The sequence below is a fragment of the Oncorhynchus nerka genome, linkage group LG28 (genome assembly GCF_034236695.1).
Source record: "Oncorhynchus nerka isolate Pitt River linkage group LG28, Oner_Uvic_2.0, whole genome shotgun sequence".
NCBI lineage: Eukaryota > Metazoa > Chordata > Actinopteri > Salmoniformes > Salmonidae > Oncorhynchus > Oncorhynchus nerka.
In genome coordinates, this window is record NC_088423.1 from 12,330,659 (window position 1) to 12,351,949 (window position 21,291).

The window sequence follows — 21,291 nt, forward strand, 5'->3', positions numbered from 1 at the left end:
TATATAGACTTGTTTATACTGTATTATTGACTGTATGTTTGTTTTACTCCATGTGTAACTCTGTGTCGTTGTATGTGTCGAACTGCTTTGCTTTATCTTGGCCAGGTCGCAATTGTAAATGAGAACTTGTTCTCAACTTGCCTACCTGGTTAAATAAAGGTGAAATAAATAAAAATTAAAAAGTGTCAATACAGGACTAAGATTGAATCCCACCTGGACAAAAGGAACACCTATGTGAGAATGCTTCTCATTGACTACAGCTCAGCGTTCAACACCATAGTGCCCACAAAGCTCATCACTAAGCTAAGGACCCTGGGACTAAACACCTCCCTTTGCATCTTTATCCTAGATGTCCTGACGGGCCGCCTCCAGGTAGTAAGGGTAGGAAACATCACATCTACCACACTGATCCTCAACACGGGGGCCCCCCAGGGGTGCGTGCTTAGTCTCCTCCTGTACTCCCTGTTCACCCACAACTGTGTGGTCAAGCACGACTCCAACACCACCATTAAGTTTGTTGACGACACAACGGTGGTAGGCCTGATCACCGACAATGATGAGACAGCCACTAGGGAGGAGGTCAGAGACCTGGCAGTGTAGTGGCAGGACAACAACTTCTCCCAAAATGTAAGCAAGACAAAGGAGTTGACTACAGGAAAAGGAGCGCCAAAGACACCCCCATTCACATCAATGGGGCTGTAGTGGAGCGGGACGAGAGTTTCAAGTTCCTTGGTGTCCACATCAGCAACAAACTATCATGGTCCAAACACACCAAAACAGTTGTGAAGAGGGCACAACAACAACGTTTCCCTCTCAGGAGACTGAAAAGACTTGGCATGGGTCCCCAGATCTTTCAAAAGTTCTACAGCTGTACCAAAAGCATCCTGACCATTTGCATCACCTCCTGGTATGGCAACTGCTCAGCATTCAAGCATAAAACACTACAGAGGGTAGTGCGTATGGCCCAGTACATCACTGGGCCAAGCTTCCTGCAATCCAGGACCTATATACTGGGCAGTGTCAGAGGAAGGCCCCAAAAATGGTCAAAGACTCCAGTCACCCAAGTCATAGACTGTTCTCTCTGCTACCGCACGGCAAGCTGTACTGGAGCACCAAGTCTAAGTCCAAAAGGCTCCTTAACAGTTTCTACCCCCAAGCCATAACACACAATTCATAAAAATGGCCACCTGGACTATTTGCATTGACCCCCACCCCCCCTTAAATTTTTTACACTGCTGCTACTCGCTGTTTATTATCTATATTCACTTTACCCCTACCAACATGTACAAATTACCTCAACTAACCTGTACCCCCTTGACGCAGCACCGGTACCCCCGGTATATAGCCTCATTATTGTAATTGTATTGTGTTACTTTAGTTTATTTAGTAAATATTTTCTTAACTCCATTTTCTTAAAACTGCATTGGTTAGGGGCTTGTAAGCATTTCACGGTCCACAACCGTTGTATTCAGCGCATGTGACAAATACAATTTGATTTTATTTGATGACAGAGAAGAATGCATTCCTTTATCTCACCACTAGAGGGGAAGAAACAGTTATACTGCAGGTCTACAACAACCACAGAAACGCACTCGTTAATTAATTACAATGTTTTGCGATATGAGATCTCTAGATTAAAAGTGAGTTACTAGCTAGGTTTCCATCCAATTGGCGGCAGATTTTTATGCACACATTCTAAAATCACCCCCCTTTTTTTTTTAAATGCGCAGTTTCCCACCAGAGATATGTTTCAATCAAATTGACTTGTAGATAAAAGTCTGTGTGTGATGACGGAGGTCACAAAAATTACTTTTGCGGTTAAATTCCCATGTACCAAATAAAACGAATACAAGTCCATTGCATTCAACTCAAAAACATTTTTTGTTGTTAAATAGCAAATGAGCACACTCTGGTATGGGCACGTGCGCTCAAGCCAACAGTTCGCAGATGCAGTGCGGGTATTCCATATGACAGTTAATATATCAATATTTGCACATGAAAGTGTTTCCACTAAAAAGGTTGGATGGAAACCTGGTTAGTATTATCCTTTTCTTCTGGAATTAAAGAGCTAAATATTTAGGTCCATAATAAATAGATATATCCATAATGCATTCCTCCTCTAAATATTATTTTGTACATTATCACTAGACTTAGTTTGTGTAACACATAAAACAGACCACGGTTGTGATCATCCATTTCTAGGGAGTTTTTCCTAGCCACCGTGCTTCTACACCTGCATTGCTTGCTGTTTGGGGTTTTAGGCTGGGTTTCTGTACAGCACTTTGAGATATCAGCTGATGTACGAAGGGCTATATAAATAAATTTGATTTGATTTCCCTTTTGTTGAATCAACAGTTTGTAGCAAAGTCTTGTCTATCACTACAATGCAGTAATAGTATCAGAAACGTGACACTGCTGGAAATTTTACTCACACATACAGTGACATGCATGGGTAGATTCAAATAATTGGAAAATGAAGACATATTGTTTAAACCAATGCAAGCACCTCCATCAGAGGCATTCCTCAGGTAGCCAGGTTGTACAGCTCCCATGTCATTCTTGTCTGTTTGTCACATTATTCACTTCACAGAGTAGGGTGAAATTTCCCCTAATCACTGATCTAAGGTCATGTGTTTTTTCCCCGTAATGGTCAAGGTTAGGACTTGAGGCGGGAACGTTGATCCTAAATCTGTACCTAAGGGCAACTTCAACCCAGAGCGACAGATTCACAGTACAGACTGTTTTGAGTGCTGTATCAACTCAAGCTAACAGGACTGAGAGGGACTAGGGTTGTATGAGTGAGAGTAGACACCTCAAGTGCTTTCCTCTGTGTAAAAACAAACAAATGGCAACTTGACGACACATCTTTACACCTGATCAAATGGTTTTCCTATTGTAAAAAAAAATCCAGTATTTATTTCTCTTGGGGCCAATCCTAACTTGAGATCAAATATTCCATTGACATGAATCCATTATTTACACAAACGTCAGTTAAATTGCCGTTACGTGGTGTTTCAAGTTAGGACTTGTCCCGAAGAGAAGTAGTGATTGTTATGGTGATGTTTTAGTGTACCAGATGTATCGTCATGACGATGGCCACTATGTTGGAGGTTGATCCTGGAACAATAAGAGCCCTCAGAACACTGTGCACCTCTTGCCCCTCTTCTTGACGGGTGGGGGGCACAGCACAGCACGGATGGCCTCGTCAAATACCGTCTTCAACCCTCGCTGGGTCAGGGCCGAGCACTCCAGGTACTTCACAGCACCTGATCACCACACACAAACAAACATCTTTATTACACATCTATAATCAAATTAAGTATTTTATCCATTAGTTCATCTGACACTTAGTAAATAGATAAAGGGCTTAATTGCCAAAATCTCACACTATCCCTTTAAAAAAGGTACAGACATATGACATCAAGCACAGAGGGTCACTTGCTGTTTGGGGCAATACCCTGTGAAAGTAACCACCCCGCTATACTTCGGTATCATATGCCCTAATCTTGTGAATGGACTTCACGATTATATCATCAAATTTGTGAGAATGCTGTAATTGTTTATATATACAGTACCAGTGAAAAGTTTGGACACACCTACTTTAATTGTAGAATAATAGTGAAGACATCCAAACTATGAAATAACACATATGGAATCATGTAGTAACTGAAAAAGTGTTAACAAATCAAAATATATTTGATATTTGAGATTAGCCACCATTTGCTAAGATGACAGCTTTGCACACTCTTGGTATTTTGTCAACCAGCTTCATTAGGTACAGTAGTAGGTAGTCACCTGGAATGCATTTCAATTAACAGGTGTGCCTCGTTAGACAGCTTTCAAATAAAAAATTTAAAAGGCACAGCAGCCTCTCTTTCTCGCTCTCTCATGAAGCAACACCCACCTCTACCAATGCCCCGTCTAATCCAATAGCGTGGTTATATGCAAATACCAATCATATCAATCCAAATAACCTCTGCGGAACCTTGGGACAAGCAGGCAGAAAGATGTGACCGCAGTTCAACTGTTAATATCACAGATATACTGGTAACTAAGCTCTTTCTTTGTTTTATATGGCTTGTTAAAATATTTAAAAAGTAGACTCTAAAAACTGTTTATTGAAAAACGACTGGACTGAACAGTTAATTCATTCTCCCCCAAACTAGCACAAAACCAATGTGTCTGATATGCAGCAAGTCCGTAACTCTTGTGAAAAGTGCAAATGTTAGGCTCCATTATGACACCAGGCATAGTAAATTCGATCAGATGTATCCCCTACACACACACACACACACAGAGAGAGGTGAGAACAAACAAGATTAACCAACTCAAATCCCAATATGAAAAAGGTCCACCAAAGTCCTTGTCAATTCCCTGACAGACTAACAACGTGCAATGGAGTGTTCACTGAGGATAGCTTGGGTTTTGGGAAAACAAAAACTTTTTCAGACGCTGAGATGGAAAAAGGACACATGTGTGAAGATGCTGACACCTTCCTTGAAGGTGAACAAAAAGGATGAGCTCAGAGAAAAGATCAAACAGATCGCGCTGTCAGATTCACAGCAATGAGGAGAACTGAAATATTAGCTGAAGATTTAACTTCACCATATGATGTGGTCATTCAGAATGCACCATGCATTTCATTAGCTGTGGATGAATCAACAGTTAACACTGATAATGCCCAGCTTCTGGTGTTTGTCAGATTTTATAACGAAACAAAGAAGGAATTCTGTGAGGAGCTGTTGGGCTTAACCCATCTAGAAGCACACACAGGTAGAGGAAATCCATGAGGTCATCAAAGGGATGCTGACAAAAAGGGGGATAGATCTGAAGACCATGGTCTCAAACACCAAAGATGGAGCTCCAGCCATGATTGGAAGAGGGACAGACATTACATCACACCTCAAATCAACTGACTGTTGAGCTGCAGGGACGGGACAACACAGTTGTGATATGATAACAGCAGTCCGGGCTTTCCAGGAGACAGAGGTTTCCAACCATGTAGATTTCATCCAGAAGCTGATGGAGAACTTCAAGGCAAGCTTTGATGACTTCACTGTTGGAAGAGAACTGCTGCTGCTCATCCAGAACCCCTTCTTGGTCACAAATGTGACAAAGTTGTCAGAAGAAGCCAAACAGATCTTCAGATGGGTAGATGTTACATCACTGACATGGAGTTGATTAAGCTGCAAGAAAATGTGTCTTTAAAGGAGCAGGCTGGTGATTGTGATTGTCCCGGAATGCCGCTTAGCAGACAGGTCAAGCGGCTCTGCCTGCTTGACAGAGCCGCTAAGCTGCTAGCCATCAAGCTAACGAAGTTAGTCCCAGATGAGTTTCCAATGGAGCCCTCGGTCTACGCTTTGTTTCAGGACAAACCAGATCACTCAGAGTTACAATGTGGCAATTGTTTGCTGGCCAATGATTATAGGCATGAGGTGTCTTCCTTGATCACTTCCTTGAAAACACAGAGTGGAATGATGACCTTTTCTACGCTGGTGGCTGGATGGCGTTTGCACTTGTTGGATGCATCTCCGCCTTGTCGTTTGTCATTATCCGACTGGCAGGTGTTGCCCGGGGCTCCTCTATCTTATAGCGGAGTCGAAGGAGCACAGCAAGAAGAGCAAGGCAATCAACGATGGTCGCATGTCACGAGCCGTGGAAGCTAAAGACAGCGGCCTCCTACAAAGCAGTCTACACTCCCGTCGAGAAGTCCGGAGCGGATTCAAATAATGAATTGTTTAGCCGTCCAGGAGCTTGATCTTCCTGCACCTTCGTTGCTGGGGGTACCGGTGTCTGCTTCAAAGTCGACGTTGGCAACCTTCCGTTCCTGCTCTGAATTGAGCGGGGCCTCTCCATCTGTCGGAGGCCTGCATCATCCTGTGAAGCATGGGAGTGGGCGGCTTTCCTCATCCTTCTCGTCAGCCATGATTTTGGGCAGCTCCATGGTAAGAAATGTGACTGTTCCTATCTCGAAGATGGAGTAAATGACATTACTAAGCTGCTCCCGAATGTACTACATCAGGGCAAATTGATGTAGTCCATGTGGGTTTTAATTACATTATGAAGGACAGCTCTGAACAGTTGAAACTAGATTTTAAAGAGCTGATTGACTCTCTGCTAGACACTAAAAAAATATCCATCATATTTGGCCTTGTGCCCTCAATGAATCGTGGCAAATCAAATCAAATCACATTTTATTTGTCACATACACATGGTTAGCAGATGTTAATGCGAGTGTAGCGAAATGCTTGTGCTTCTAGTTCCGACAATGCAGTGATAACCAACAAGTAATCTAACTAACAATTCCAAAACTACTGTCTTATACACAGTGTAAGGGGATAAAGAATATGTACATAAGGATATATGAATGAGTGATGGTACAGAGCAGCATACAGTAGATGGTATCGAGTACAGTATATACATATGAGATGAGAATGTAGACAAAGTAAACAAACTGGCATAGTTAAAGTGGCTAGTGATACATGTATTACATAAGGATGCAGTCGATGATGTAGAGTACAGTATATACGTATGCATATGAGATGAATAATGTAGGGTAAGTAACATTATCCTCTTAGAGCCCCCTCTCCCGGATCCGGGATCGTGACTACGGCTCAAGCACATTAGCATAACGCACAATGCGAAAAAATATTCCTAAAAATATTTAACCTCCACACATTAACAAGTAAAATAGCTCAAATGAAAGATAAACAAGTTGTTTATCTACCCAGCAAGTCAGATTTCTAAAATGTTTTACGGCGAAAACATAGCACATATTTATATTAGATCACCACCGAAACAAAAGGCAAGCGGCGGCCATTTTGTCCCAGAAAAAATCTAATTTAAAAGTAGGATTAAAAAATAAATAATTCACTAACCTTTTGAAAATCTTCATCAGATGACAGTAATATTACATGTTACACAGTACATTCAATTTTTTTTCAATAATATGCTATATAATATCCATAAATCTCGGTTGACAACATTTTAAAAAAAAGCATGCTACTCAAATGTCAGGAGAAATGATGATAGCTCCGACAGATAACGTCAGATAACAAGCAATAAACATGACTAAATATACATGTTCTACATATATTTACAAAGATACACTTCTTCTTAATGCAACCGCTGTATTACATTTATTTTTAACGTTACAGACATCGTTCACTTGGCTATACTAGGAGTCGGCGCTCAGATATTAGCAGTACGTTTGGAGTCCACAGAAACCCAAAATAACCACATAAATATTCCCTTACCTTTGATGTTCTTCCATCAGAAGACGTAGAAGGAGTCATACTTACCCAATAAATCGTTTGGTTTCACGTTGTGTGTCCCTGTATTAGCATATGCTAACAGCTTCAGCTGGAATGCATCAAAAATGACTTCTGGTCCAGCACTCTGCGCATTAAAACTTCCAATTTACATATTATATGTCGATTAAACTGGTCAAACGATGTGCAAAATCGAGCTTTATGATGTTTTTAGCATGTAGAACAAAGGACAGCGCTAACAGACAAACCGGCTTCAAATGCTGCATGTTGGAAAAAGACGTACTCCAAATCGGCCGCGCGCAATAGAGTGCCCGGTTTTGAGAGGGACACGCGGAATTTCGCGAGCCAAAGGTGCAGGGCTTGTGCGATTCTCACAGTGAACGCGCCATTTGAAAGCAGGCATCGCGCTGAACTGATAGAGACTGTTCCTGGATCCGTAGCTGCCTGGGAAGGGTGTTGGCGATGACGTCAAAGTAGACCCAACTTTTCCATTGTTGACAGAGTGTTTGGGAGAATGGCTCTCCTGAGAGTTCTGCTTTACATACAGACATAATTTAAACAGTTTTAGAAACTTTAGAGTGTTTTCAATTCAATAATATATGCATATATTAGCAATTTTGGGTAAAAATATTTTCAGTTTACTATGAGTACGCACTTTCTCCAACAGGGGCAGTATAGAGCGAGAGTTCTAAGAGGATAAAAGAATATGTACATAAGGATATATGAATGAGTGATGGTACAGGGCAGCATACAGTAGATGGTATCGAGTACAGTATATACATATGAGATGAGTATGTAAACAAAGTAAACAAAGTGGCATAGTTAAAGTGGCTAGTGATACATGTATTACATACGGATGCAGTCGATGATATAGAGTACAGTATATACGTATGCATATGAGATGAATAATGTAGGGTAAGTAACATTATATAAGGTAGCATTGTTTAAAGTGGCTAGTGATATATTTACAACATTTCCCATCAATTCCCATTATTAAAGTGGCTGGAGTTGGATCAGTGTCAATGACAGTGTGTTGGCAGCAGCCACTCAATGTTAGTGGTGGCTGTTTAACAGTCTGATGGCCTTGAGATAGAAGCTGTTTTTCAGTCTCTCGGTCCCAGCTTTGATGCACCTGTACTGACCTCGCCTTCTGGATGATAGCGGGGTGAACAGGCAGTGGTTTGGGTGGTTGATGTCCTTGATGATCTTTATGGCCTTCCTGTAACATCGGGTGGTGTAGGTGTCCTGGAGGGCAGGTAGTTTGCCCCCGGTGATGCGTTGTGCAGACCTCACTACCCTCTGGAGAGCCTTACGGTTGAGGGCGGAGCAGTTGCCGTACCAGGCGGTGATACAGCCCGCCAGGATGCTCTCGACATCTGTAGAAGTTTGTGAGTGCATTTGGTGACAAGCCGAATTTCTTCAGCCTCCTGAGGTTGAAGAGGCGCTGCTGCGCCTTCTTCACGATGCTGTCAGTGTGAGTGGACCAATTCAGTTTGTCTGTGATGTGTATGCCGAGGAACTTAAAACTTGCTACCCTCTCCACTACTGTTCCATCGATGTGGATAGGGGTGTTCCCTCTGCTGTTTCCTGAAGTCCACAATCATCTCCTTAGTTTTGTTGACGTTGAGTGTGAGGTTATTTTCCTGACACCACACTCCGAGGGCCCTCACCTCCTCCCTGTAGGCCGTCTCGTCGTTGTTGGTAATCAAGCCTACCACTGTTGTGTCGTCCGCAAACTTGATGATTGAGTTGGAGGCGTGCGTGGCCACGCAGTCGTGGGTGAACAGGGAGTACAGGAGAGGGCTCAGAACGCACCCTTGTGGGGCCCCGTGTTGAGGATCAGCGGGGAGGAGATGTTGTTGCCTACCCTCACCACCTGGGGGCGGCCCGTCAGGAAGTCCAGTACCCAGTTGCACAGGGCGGGTCGAGACCCAGGGTCTCGAGCTTGATGACGAGCTTGGAGGGTACTATGGTGTTGAATGCCGAGCTGTAGTCGATGAACAGCATTCTCACATAGGTATTCCTCTTGTCCAGGTGGGTTAGGGCAGTGTGCAGTGTGGTTGAGATTGCGTCGTCTGTGGACCTATTTGGGCGGTAAGCAAATTGGAGTGGGTCTAGGGTGTCAGGTAGGGTGGAGGTGATATGGTCCTTGACTAGTCTCTCAAAGCACTTCATGATGACGGAAGTGAGTGCTACGGGGCGGTAGTCGTTTAGCTCAGTTACCTTAGCTTTCTTGGGAACAGGAACAATGGTGGCCCTCTTGAAGCATGTGGAACAGCAGACTGGTATAGGGATTGATTGAATATGTCTGTAAACACACCGGCCAGCTGGTCTGCGCATGCTCTGAGGGCGCGGCTGGGGATGCCGTCTGGGCCTGCAGCCTTGCGAGGGTTAACACGTTTAAATGTCTTACTCACCTCGGCTGCAGTGAAGGAGAGACCGCATGTTTTCGTTGCAGGCCGTGTCAGTGGCACTGTATTGTCCTCAAAGCGGGCAAAAAGTTATTTAGTCTGCCTGGGAGCAAGACATCCTGGTCCGTGACTGGGCTGGGTTTCTTCTTGTAGTCCGTGATTGACTGTAGACCCTGCCACATGCCTCTTGTGTCTGAGCCGTTGAATTGAGATTCTACTTTGTCTCTGTACTGACGCTTAGCTTGTTTAATAGCCTTGCGGCGGGAATAGCTGCACTGTTTGTATTCGGTCATGTTGCCAGACACCTTGCCCTGATTAAAAGCAGTGGTTCGCGCTTTCAGTTTCACGCGAATGCTGCCATCAATCCACGGTTTCTGGTTAGGGAATGTTTTTATCGTTGCTATGGGAACGACATCTTCAACGCACGTTCTAATGAACTCGCACACCGAATCAGCGTATTCGTCAATATTTTTATCTGACGCAATACGAAACATGTCCCAGTCCACGTGATGGAAGCAGTCTTGGAGTGTGGAGTCAGCTTGGTCTGACCAGCGTTGGACAGACCTCAGCGTGGGAGCCTCTTGCTAAAGTTTCTGCCTGTAGGCAAGGATCAACAAAATGGAGTCGTGGTCAGCTTTTCCGAAAGGGGGGCGGGGCAGGGCCTTATATGCGTCGCGGAAGTTAGAGTAACATTGATCCAAGGTTTTACCACCCCTGGTTGCGCAATCGATATGCTGATAAAATTTAGGGAGTCTTGTTTTCAGATTAGCTTTGTTAAAATCCCCAGCTACAATGAATGCAGCCTCCGGATAAATGGTTTCCAGTTTGCAAAGAGTTAAATAAAGTTCGTTCAGAGCCATAGATGTGTCTGCTTGGGGGGGGATATATACGGCTGTGATTATAATCGAAGAGAATTCTCTTGGAAGATAATGCGGTCTACATTTGATTGTGAGGAATTCTAAATCAGGTGAACAGAAGGATTTGAGTTCCTGTATGTTTCCTTCATCACACCATGTCTCGTTAGTCATGAGGCATACGCCCCCGCCACTCTTCTTACCAGAAAGATGTTTGTTTCTGTCGGCGCGATGCATGGAGAAACCCGTTGGCTGCACCGCCCCGGTTAGCGTCTTTCCAGTGAGCCATGTTTCCGTGAAGCAGAGAACGTTGCAGTCTCTGATGTCCCTCTGGAATGCTACCCTTGCTCGGATTTCATCAACCTTGTTGTCAAGAGACTGGACATTGGCAAGAAGAATGCTGGGGAGTGGTGCGCGATGTGCCCTTGTCCTGAGTCTGACCAGAAGACCGCTACGTTTCCCTCTTTTTCGGAGTCGTTTCCTTGGGTCGCTGCATGCGATCCATTCCGTTGTCCTGTTTGTAAGGCAGAACACAGGATCCGCGTCGCGGAAAACATATTCTTGGTCGTACTGATGGTGAGTTGACGCTGATCTTATATTCAGTAGTTCTTCTCGACTGTATGTAATGAAACCTAAGATGACCTGGGGTACTAATGTAAGAAATAACACGTAAAATAACAAAAAACTGCATAGTTTCCTAGGAACGCGAAGCGAGGCGGCCATCTCTGTCGGCGCCGGAAGCATGAATGCTTTTGCAGGATTCTTTCTCTTCACAACTGGCTACATGATTATTGCAGCTGAAATGGGTGTAACATTTGTTGACAATTTCGATACCTTCTGGAAACAAAACACGTTTTATAAGGAGGATGGGATAAAGGTAAAAAAGAAAATGACTGTAAAAACTGTCAAATCCATGTGGATTGATGAGGAATTAAAAAATTGTATGGTTGAGAGGGATGAGGCTAAAGGAATGGCAAATAAGTCTGGCTGCACAACCAATTGGCAACTGTATTGCAAATTGAGAAATTATGTGACTAAACTGAATAAAAATAAGAATCTACACTATGAAACAAAGATAAATGACAAAAGAATGATAGTAAAAAGCTTTAGAGCACCTTAAATTACATTTTGGGAAAAAAGGCAAACTCCGCCCCATCATTCATCAATCAGATGGCTCATTCATCACAAAACCAACTGATATTGCCAATTACTTTAATTTTTCATTGGCAAGATTAGCAAACTTAGTCATGACATGCCAGCAACAAACGTTGCCACTACACAAAGTATATCTGACCAAACTATTTAAGACAAGTATTGTAATTTTTACACCCCCTGCTATATTGTGGATAAAGAGTGTCTAACAGAACACAGAGGGTGTTTTTTAATGGAAGCCTCTCCAACATATAGGAGAAGCTTCTTCAAAAAATGGCTTAACAAAGAGTTGCAGTTAGTTTCAGAGTGGTTAGCAAGGAATAAGTTAGTCCTAAATATTTATTCAACTAAAAGCATTGTATTTGGGACAAATCATTCACTAAACCACAACTAAATATTGTAATAAATCACGTGGAATTTGAGCAAGTTGAGGTGACTAAACTGCTTAGAGTAACCCTGGATTTTAAACTGTCATGGTCAAAACATGTTCATACAGTCAGAGATCAGGTGAAGTCTGTCCATAATAAAGTGCTGCTCTACCTTCTTAACAAAACTATCAACAAGGCAGGTCCTACAGGCCCTAGTTTTGTTCCACTTGGACCACTGTTCAGTCGTGTGGTCAGGTGCCACAAAAAAAGGACTTAGGAAAATTACAATTGGTTCAGAACAGGGCAGCACAGCTGGCCCTTGAATATACACAGAGAACTAACAATAATATGCATGTCAATCTCTCCTGGCTCAAAGTGGAGGAGGAATTAACTTCATCACTACTTGTATTTATGAGAGGTATTGACATGTTGAGTGCACCAAGGTGTCTGTTTGGGCTACTGGCGCATAGCTCGGAAACCCATGCACACCCTACAAGACATGCCACAAGAGGTCTCTTCACAGTCCCCAAGTCCAGAACAGACTATGGGAGGCGCACAGCACTGCATAGAGCCAGGACTACATGGAACTCTATTCCACATCAAGTAACTGATGCAAGCAGTAGAATGTGATTTAATAAACAGATAAGAATACAGCATAGGCAACATAGGCACAGACCCATGCATATATACGATAACATACGCACTATACACACGTATTTTGTATTGTAGATATGTGGTAGTGGTGGAGTAGGGGCCTGAGGGCACACAGTGTGTTGTGAAATCTGTGAATGTTTTGCAATGTTTTTGAAATTGTATAACTGCCTTAAATGTTGCTGGATCCCAGGAAGAGTAGCTGCTGCCTAATGGCGATCCATAATAAATACAAATACCAATACAAATACATTAGCTGTTCCGAATGTGGGCGATGGATGGTTAGACATCCACACAGACTGACCTATCTCCCGTGCCATGGCCAAGCCCTGGGGGTAGGTGATGGGGGACAGCTTCTTGTCCCTCAGCCTCTCCGTGGTGTCCTTGTCATCTCTCAGATCCAGTTTAGTGCCCACCAGGATGATGGGGGTGTTGGGGCAGTGGTGTCTCACCTCTGGGTACCACTGAGACACGCCACATACAGAGGGTAAAGGTCATTAGGTCAAATATGGAGATTAAAGCTGGGTAGAACAGAGATATAGAAATATAACCTCTAAATCTGATCTATGGACATAGATGGCTAATAGGACTATTATGGATAGTGTAGAACAGAATAGCAGAACGCAGTAAAACACAATAGAACACCATTAGACACTGCTGAAAAACCTCACACATCCTTTAAAAACACCAAATCAAATTTAGTGAATCATAACTTAACCAGAGTCATATACAGAGAGAGTTTGACACACAGAAAGGTGTGTGTTGTCATCTAAGAGCATCGTAATGCTTTTGAGTTGAAACCACAATGGCCAAACTCTCTCTATATCAGGACTATAGCTATAGAACATGAACCAGGGAGAGCTATAGATGTGCTTCTTTAGGTCAGGCTCGGCAGGTCCCCTGTTCCTGTGTCTGTGAGCAGGTAGGTTCAGTACTGACCTTAGCTCGGACGTTCTCAAAGGAGGCGGGGCTGACCAGGGAGAAGCATATCAAGAACACATCCTGGGGAGAACCATAGAGAGACAGACCTTAGGGTGAAACCACTGAGATCAACCAACCATGGAATCCCCTGACTCCACATGGGACAGACTGGAAGAATAGCTCTTCTGTGATTAGTAGATAGCAAATCAATCCTTCACAGAAAGATAATGGGTTAGAAGCTGTGTGTGTGTTACCGTCTGTGGATAGGACAGTGGTCGGAGTCTGTCGTAGTCTTCCTGTCCTGCTGTATCCCATAGACCCAGATTCACTGGTTTCCCATCAACCATCACATTTGCAGAGTAGTTGTCAAAGCTGCAGGGAGAGGAAACCATCTCTTTATATCCAGATGCCAGCTTTGTGTATAGCGTAGACACATAAAATACAGCTTTGTGTATAGCGTAGACGCCTAAAATACAGCTCTGTGTATAGCGTAGATGCCTAAAATACAGCTCTGTGTATAGCGTAGACGCCTAAAATACAGCTCTGTGTATAGCGTAGACGCCTAAAATACAGCTCTGTGTAATAGCATAGACGGCTAAAATACAGCTCTGTGTATAGCATAGACGGCTAATATACAGCTCTGTGTGTAGCATAGACGCCTAAAATACAGCTCTGTGTGTAGCATAGACGCCTAAAATACAGCTCTGTGTATAGCATAGATGCCTAATATACAGCTCTGCTTAATAGTAGACACCTAATATACAGCTCTGTGTATAGCATAGACACCTAATATACAGCTCTGTGTATAGCATAGACACCTAATATACAGCTCTGTGTGTAGCATAGATGCCTAATATACAGCTCTGCGTAATAGTAGACACCTAATATACAGCTCTGTGTGTAGCATAGATGCCTAATATACAGCTCTGCGTAATAGTAGACGCCTAAAATACAGCTCTGTGTGTAGCATAGATGCCTAATATACAGCTCTGCGTAATAGTAGACACCTAATATACAGCTCTGCGTAATAGTAGACACCTAATATACAGCTCTGTGTATAGCGTAGATGCCTAAAATAAAGCTCTGTGTATAGCGTAGATGCCTAATATACAGCTCTGCGTAATAGTAGACGCCTAAAATACAGCTCTGTGTGTAGCATAGATGCCTAATATACAGCTCTGCGTAATAGTAGACACCTAATATACAGCTCTGTGTATAGCGTAGACACCTAAAATACAGCTCTGTGTATAGCGTAGATGCCTAATATACAGCTCTGTGTATAGCGTAGATGCCTAAAATACAGCTCTGTGTATAGCATAGATGCCTAATATACAGCTCTGCGTAACAGTAGACACCTAATATACAGCTCTGTGTGTAGCATAGACGCCTAATATACAGCTCTGTGTATAGCGTAGATGCCTAAAATACAGCTCTGTGTGTAGCATAGATGCCTAATATACAGCTCTGCGTAACAGTAGACACCTAATATACAGCTCTGTGTGTAGCGTAGACGCCTAATATACAGCTCTGTGTATAGCGTAGACACCTAAAATACAGCTCTGTGTATAGCGTAGACGCCTAAAATACAGCTCTGTGTATAGCATAGACGCCTAAAATACAGCTCTGTGTATAGCGTAGACACCTAAAATACAGCTCTGTGTATAGCGTAGACACCTAAAATACAGCTCTGTGTATAGCGTAGACACCTAAAATACAGCTCTGTGTATAGCGTAGACACCTAAAATACAGCTCTGTGTATAGCGTAGACACCTAAAATACAGCTCTGTGTGTAGCATAGACGCCTAAAATACAGCTCTGTGTAATAGTAGACACCTAAAATACAGCTCTGTGTGTAGCATAGACACCTAAAATACAGCTCTGTGTACAGCGTAGACACCTAAAATACAGCTCTGTGTATAGCGTAGACACCTAAAATACAGCTGTGTATAGCGTAGACACCTAAAATACAGCTCTGTGTATAGCGTAGACACCTAAAATACAGCTCTGTGTATAGCGTAGACACCTAAAATACAGCTCTGTGTGTAGCATAGACGCCTAAAATACAGCTCTGTGTAATAGTAGACACCTAAAATACAGCTCTGTGTATAGCGTAGACACCTAAAATACAGCTCTGTGTATAGCGTAGACACCTAAAATACAGCTCTGTGTGTAGCATAGACGCCTAAAATACAGCTCTGTGTAATAGTAGACACTTAAAATACAGCTCTGTGTATAGCGTAGACACCTAAAATACAGCTCTGTGTATAGCGTAGACACCTAAAATACAGCTCTGTGTATAGCGTAGACACCTAAAATACAGCTCTGTGTATAGCGTAGACACCTAAAATACAGCTCTGTGTATAGCGTAGACACCTAAAATACAGCTCTGTGTATAGCGTAGACACCTAAAATACAGCTCTGTGTATAGCGTAGACACCTAAAATACAGCTCTGTGTATAGCGTAGACACCTAAAATAGAGCTCTGTGTATAGCGTAGACACCTAAAATACAGCTCTGTGTGTAGCATAGACGCCTAAAATACAGCTCTGCGTAATAGTAGACACCTAAAATACAGCTCTGTGTATAGCGTAGACACCTAAAATACAGCTCTGTGTGTAGCGTAGACACCTAAAATACAGCTCTGTGTGTAGCATAGATGCCTAAAATACAGCTCTGTGTATAGCGTAGACACCTAAAATACAGCTCTGTGTGTAGCATAGACGCCTAAAATACAGCTCTGTGTATAGCGTAGACACCTAAAATACAGCTCTGTGTGTAGCATAGACGCCTAAAATACAGCTCTGTGTATAGCGTAGATGCCAAAAATACAGCTCTGTGTATAGCATAGACACCTAAAATACAGCTCTGTATATAGCGTAGACGCCTAAAATACAGAGGGTAGCAAGTTAAGTTCCTCGGCATACACATCACAGACAAACTGAATTGGTCCACTCACACTGACAGCATCGTGAAGAAGGCGCAGCAGCGCCTCTTCAACCTCAGGAGGCTGAAGAAATTCGGCTTGTCACCAAATGCACTCACAAACTTCTACAGATGCACAATCGAGAGCATCCTGGCGGGCTGTATCACCGCCTGGTACGGCAACTGCTCCGCCCTCAACCGTAAGGCTCTCCAGAGGGTAGTGAGGTCTGCACAACGCATCACCGGGGGCAAACTACCTGCCCTCCAGGACACCTACACCACCCGATGTTACAGGAAGGCCATAAAGATCATCAAGGACAACAACCACCCGAGCCACTGCCTGTTCACCCCGCTATCATCCAGAAGGCGAGGTCAGTACAGGTGCATCAAAGCTGGGACCGAGAGACTGAAAAACAGCGTCTATCTCAAGGCCATCAGACTGTTAAACAGCCACCACTAACATTGAGTGGCTGCTGCCAACACACTGACTCAACTCCAGCCACTTTAATAATGGGAAATTATGTAAAATATATCACTAGCCACTTTAAACAATGCTACCTAATATAATGTTTACATACCCTACATTATTCACCTCATATGTATACGTATATACTGTACTCTATATCATCTACTGCATCTTTATGTAATACATGTATCACTAGCCACTTTAACTATGCCACTTTGTTTACATACTCATCTCATATGTATATACTGTACTCGATACCATCTACTGTATCTTGCCTATGCCGCTCTGTACCATCACTCATTCATATATCTTTATGTACATATTCTTTATCCCCCTACACTTGTGTGTATAAGACAGTAGTTTTGGAATTGTTAGTTAGATTACTTGTTGGTTATTACTGCATTGTCGGAACTAGAAGCACAAGCATTTCGCTACACTCGCATTAACATCTGCTAACCATGTGTATGTGACAAATAAAATTTGATTTGATTTGTGTATAGCATAGACGCCTAAAATACAACTCTGTGTATAGCATAGACGCCTAAAATACAGCTCTGTATCCATGCATTGTGTGTGTGTGTGTGTGTACTCACACAGTGGGTATGTACTCTCCGGGGAAGGCATTGGTGGTGTAGCTGATTAGCAAACAGGTCTTTCCCACAGCCCTGAGAAAAAAATTATGGGAAAACTAAAAGATCATTACTTGACATATTGGAAAAAACAGAGCAAACTAGAATACCATTTGGCCCTAAACAGAGAGTACACAGTGGCAGAATACCTGACCACTGTGACTGACCCAAACTTAAGGAAAGCTTTGACTATTTACAGACTTAGTGAGCATAGCCTTGCTATTGAGAAAGGCCGCCGTAGACAGACCTGGTTCTCAACAGACTGCCCACAAAATGAGGTGGAAACTGAGCTGCACTTCCTAACCTCCTGCCAAATGTATGACAATATCAGAGACACGTATTTCCCTCAGATTACACAAAGAATTTGAAAACAAACCCAATTTTGATAAACTCCCATATCTACTGGGTGAAATAACAGTGTGCGATCACAGCAGCAAGATTTGTGACCTGTTGCCTCGAGGGCAACCAGTTAAGAACCAGTTAAGAACAAACACTAACTATTTGCACATAGTATGACATTTGTAATGTCTTTATTCTTTTGGAAATTGTGTGAGTGTAATGTTTACTGTTTAATTTGTATGGTTTATTATCTAGTTCACTTGCTTTGGAAATGTTAACATATGTTTCCCATGCCAATAAAGCCCTTCAATTAAATGTTTTTTTAAAATAATAAATAAAGAGAGACAGACACATACTCGCTTTACTCACTGCTAGAGAAAACACAAGCCTAATAATGAGACCCTAAAAAAGCTGCTGAGGTAGGTAGACTTCTAGGTAGGCTGGCACTCAGTTTGTGCATGTCTGCTGTCTTTGTCTCTCTCAGGTTAAGTATCACACAGACATTGGCCTATTTTCACTTTGCATGAGAGACATACTACCCCATCCCTGTTATCGACCCCATCCCTGTTATCACCCAATCCCTGTTATCGACCCAATCCCTGTTATCGCCAAACACACAACACAGGAAGGGTTGGTGACAGTGGTGTCTGTGTGTGTGTCTATGAGTCTGTGTATCCAGTACGTCAGAATGATATGAACAGATTGATGGTGGATTTGCAGGGTAGGAGGTGAATGGCCTGCGTAAGAATGAGTGTGTGTGTGTGTGTGTGTGTGTGTGTGGATGAACGGAGGGAGCAGTAGTGAGACAGACTGACAGTTTAAGTACTACTATAAAACAGATTTGGGGTCATTGAGTTTTCTTGGCTGGGGGTAAGGAGTATGAGGGAACTGGGAAAGAGGGGAGGAGGGAGGGGGTAGTGAAAACGTTTTTTTTTTGGAGCAGGCCACTAATAGTATATTCTGGGTTGCTCTGGGAATTACAGATTAACAGATGAAATATTAATATATTACGCTAATGCTCTGATTGATTCTTGCATGGCTAAACATGGAGTGTTCTAGCTGAAGTATATGTTCATTAAAAGTAGTTAAACCTACGCCCCGGTTTGTTATTGTATAAAGGAACAAACATAACAGATTAATAACCCTTAGTTTTCACAAATCCTCCAAATGGGATTTGGCATTAGTATGGCATTGTAGATATCAACATTTCGCCAAGGCTTAGGGGAGTTAAGGACAAAATCAGTCAGATAACGGATCAATGCTTCCTGCTGTATCTACATAGACCTGCTGTACCATCTCACCTTTTTTAATCCAACTCCCAAATTACTGTAGCGAACATGGTAGTAAATGATGGAAGGAAAATAAAAACGGAATAAATGAATAGATTCCTTCATAAAACATGGGAAGAAAGGGCTGTAAATTGAAATGATTATAAAACAACGCCTAGAAATTCCTTAGCCCGCATCAGAATTGATGAAGCCTGATTCCCGATGGCCTACAAGGCGAGTATGTTTCCCATAGCATCGCTACAGCCTGGGCGTTTTCTCAGCGTGAAAATACACAACTCCACATTTTACACGTCTCACATTATATTACAATCATCTCCCAAACATGACCGCATCGCTGGTCTCACGCACACACACAGGATGAGGATATGCTCTACGTTTATCAATGAGATTCTTACCCGTCCCCGACCACCACACATTTAATTGCTTGCATTTGCAAAGGTCTAGGCAGTTTCAGAAAGCCTACAGAAGTGGTTGCTGTATCTCACAATGAGCGCTAGCAGTGATTTAGATCAGAAGCGGGTCAGTCCACTCTGCTTTCGAGCCGCAGTGAAAGGGGTAGGTGACGAGAGACGCCTGAAAAGACCGAGCGTACTTAAAGGGCCAGTGAGCACCAGAAGTCAATTTTCCCCTTTCCCTTGTTTGAGGAGTTTGTGTTTCCCCCAGTGTTTCGACAACAACCTTGGATTTAAAACACGGAATCTTTGTTGACAATTTAGCCAAAAATGTATGCAATAATGAAATCCAACAAAAAAGAAGCACAGTATCAATCCAAAAACTGCAGTGCAAATTGTTTTTTTTTAAAATAGTACATTCATTACACACCATTCAATGTTTGATTTGTTGATTTTTCAATACAAGCTTAAAATCTGATATGTAAATTAATCGTCGTCAGATATTGATATCAGCGACTACAACTTCAAATCTGATGTAGTAGCGTGTGAACATAAAAATGTATTACTTTCCCTGACTGGGACAGTCTCAGAGAAACTACACCCGAAGCTGCGGACGTCTAGAGGTGAATATCTGTGCTGTTTACATTTTTGTCAACATTATTGTCTGCAGACAGTGGGAAAGACCACATACTGTATTCTGCTGGGGTGGTTTGGACGGACTGAAGAGGAGAGTGGGTTAGGCAGGAGAGGAACACAATACTGTATTCTGCTGGGGTGGTTTGGACGGACTGAAGAGGAGAGTGGGTTAGGCAGGAGAGGAACACAATACTGTATTCTGCTGGGGTGGTTTGGACGGACTGAAGAGGAGAGTGGGTTAGGCAGGAGAGGAACACAATACATGGAGGATGAGTGGGATGGAAATGTTTGGGTCACTTTAGTGAGACAGGGTTGAGCTGTTATTTATTGGGACTGTAGTACCCTAGTGGTGACCCCTGTACTCAGTCCCTATATGATGGTGGTTAGGGTCAAATATTAGATGTCAGAGGTCATAAATTAAGGGTAATTTCTTAGGACTGTAGTCTGGAGACCACATGTTGAGTGTCTCGGTCTTGTCTCGGTGTCGGGTACTCGGTCTTGACTTGGTCTCAGACAGGGAGGACTCATCTTTTCTTCATGAGATCAGCAGAGTAAAAAACTAATTATTAGCTTCCATTCAGTCACCTTTTGTAAAGCACAAAGGGCCAGTGGTGTAGTGTAGGGTGTACGCAGGTATAAACCATATTCCCACTTTTTTTCAGTGGGCATTGCTTATACTCACTTCTTAATCCCTATTGATGCATATCAAAGTAGTGTAGTGGAGGTATACGATTTATCAATTATGTAGTACAATAGAGAAATCATTCACAAACTGGCCTACACAATTGCAAAGCACATGAAATATATTCACATGCTCGCAGCACACACAGCCTACTTTCAGCGGATATCATCTGCAGCTCTCAACTGGCTTTGGCATGGAGCAGTTCACAGAAGAATGACATCGGTAGCCGGTAGGGTAGAAAATATGTTTCAATGTATGATATCGACCAGTAAAATGCTAACAATGGGTATGTAAACCAGGTATTGAAA

General features: G+C 42.7%; 1 protein-coding gene across 1 annotated transcript; it reads right to left on the minus strand.

Moving 5' to 3' along the window:
• Positions 1-2,410: 2,410 nt before the first annotated feature.
• Positions 2,411-19,806, minus strand: LOC115115733 (ras-related C3 botulinum toxin substrate 3). The gene is made up of 6 exons (XM_029644214.2): positions 19,669-19,806; positions 17,610-17,681; positions 13,883-14,000; positions 13,647-13,709; positions 13,012-13,171; positions 2,411-3,266 (listed from the first exon to the last, which is right to left on the minus strand). The coding sequence occupies exons 1-6, from the start codon at positions 19,701-19,703 to the stop codon at positions 3,136-3,138; spliced, it is 579 nt and encodes a 192-aa protein (XP_029500074.1). The 5' UTR covers positions 19,704-19,806; the 3' UTR covers positions 2,411-3,135.
• Positions 19,807-21,291: the final 1,485 nt, after the last annotated feature.

Coding starts and splice junctions, on each gene's coding strand:
- LOC115115733 (XM_029644214.2), bottom strand. CDS start 19,703: ATGCAAGCAATTAAATGTGTGGTGGTCGGGGACGG. Junction 17,682..19,668: donor TGTGTGGTGGTCGGGGACGG/GTAAGAATCTCA, acceptor TTTTTTTCTCAG/GGCTGTGGGAAAGACCTGTT. Junction 14,001..17,609: donor GGAGAGTACATACCCACTGT/GTGAGTACACAC, acceptor CTCTCCCTGCAG/CTTTGACAACTACTCTGCAA.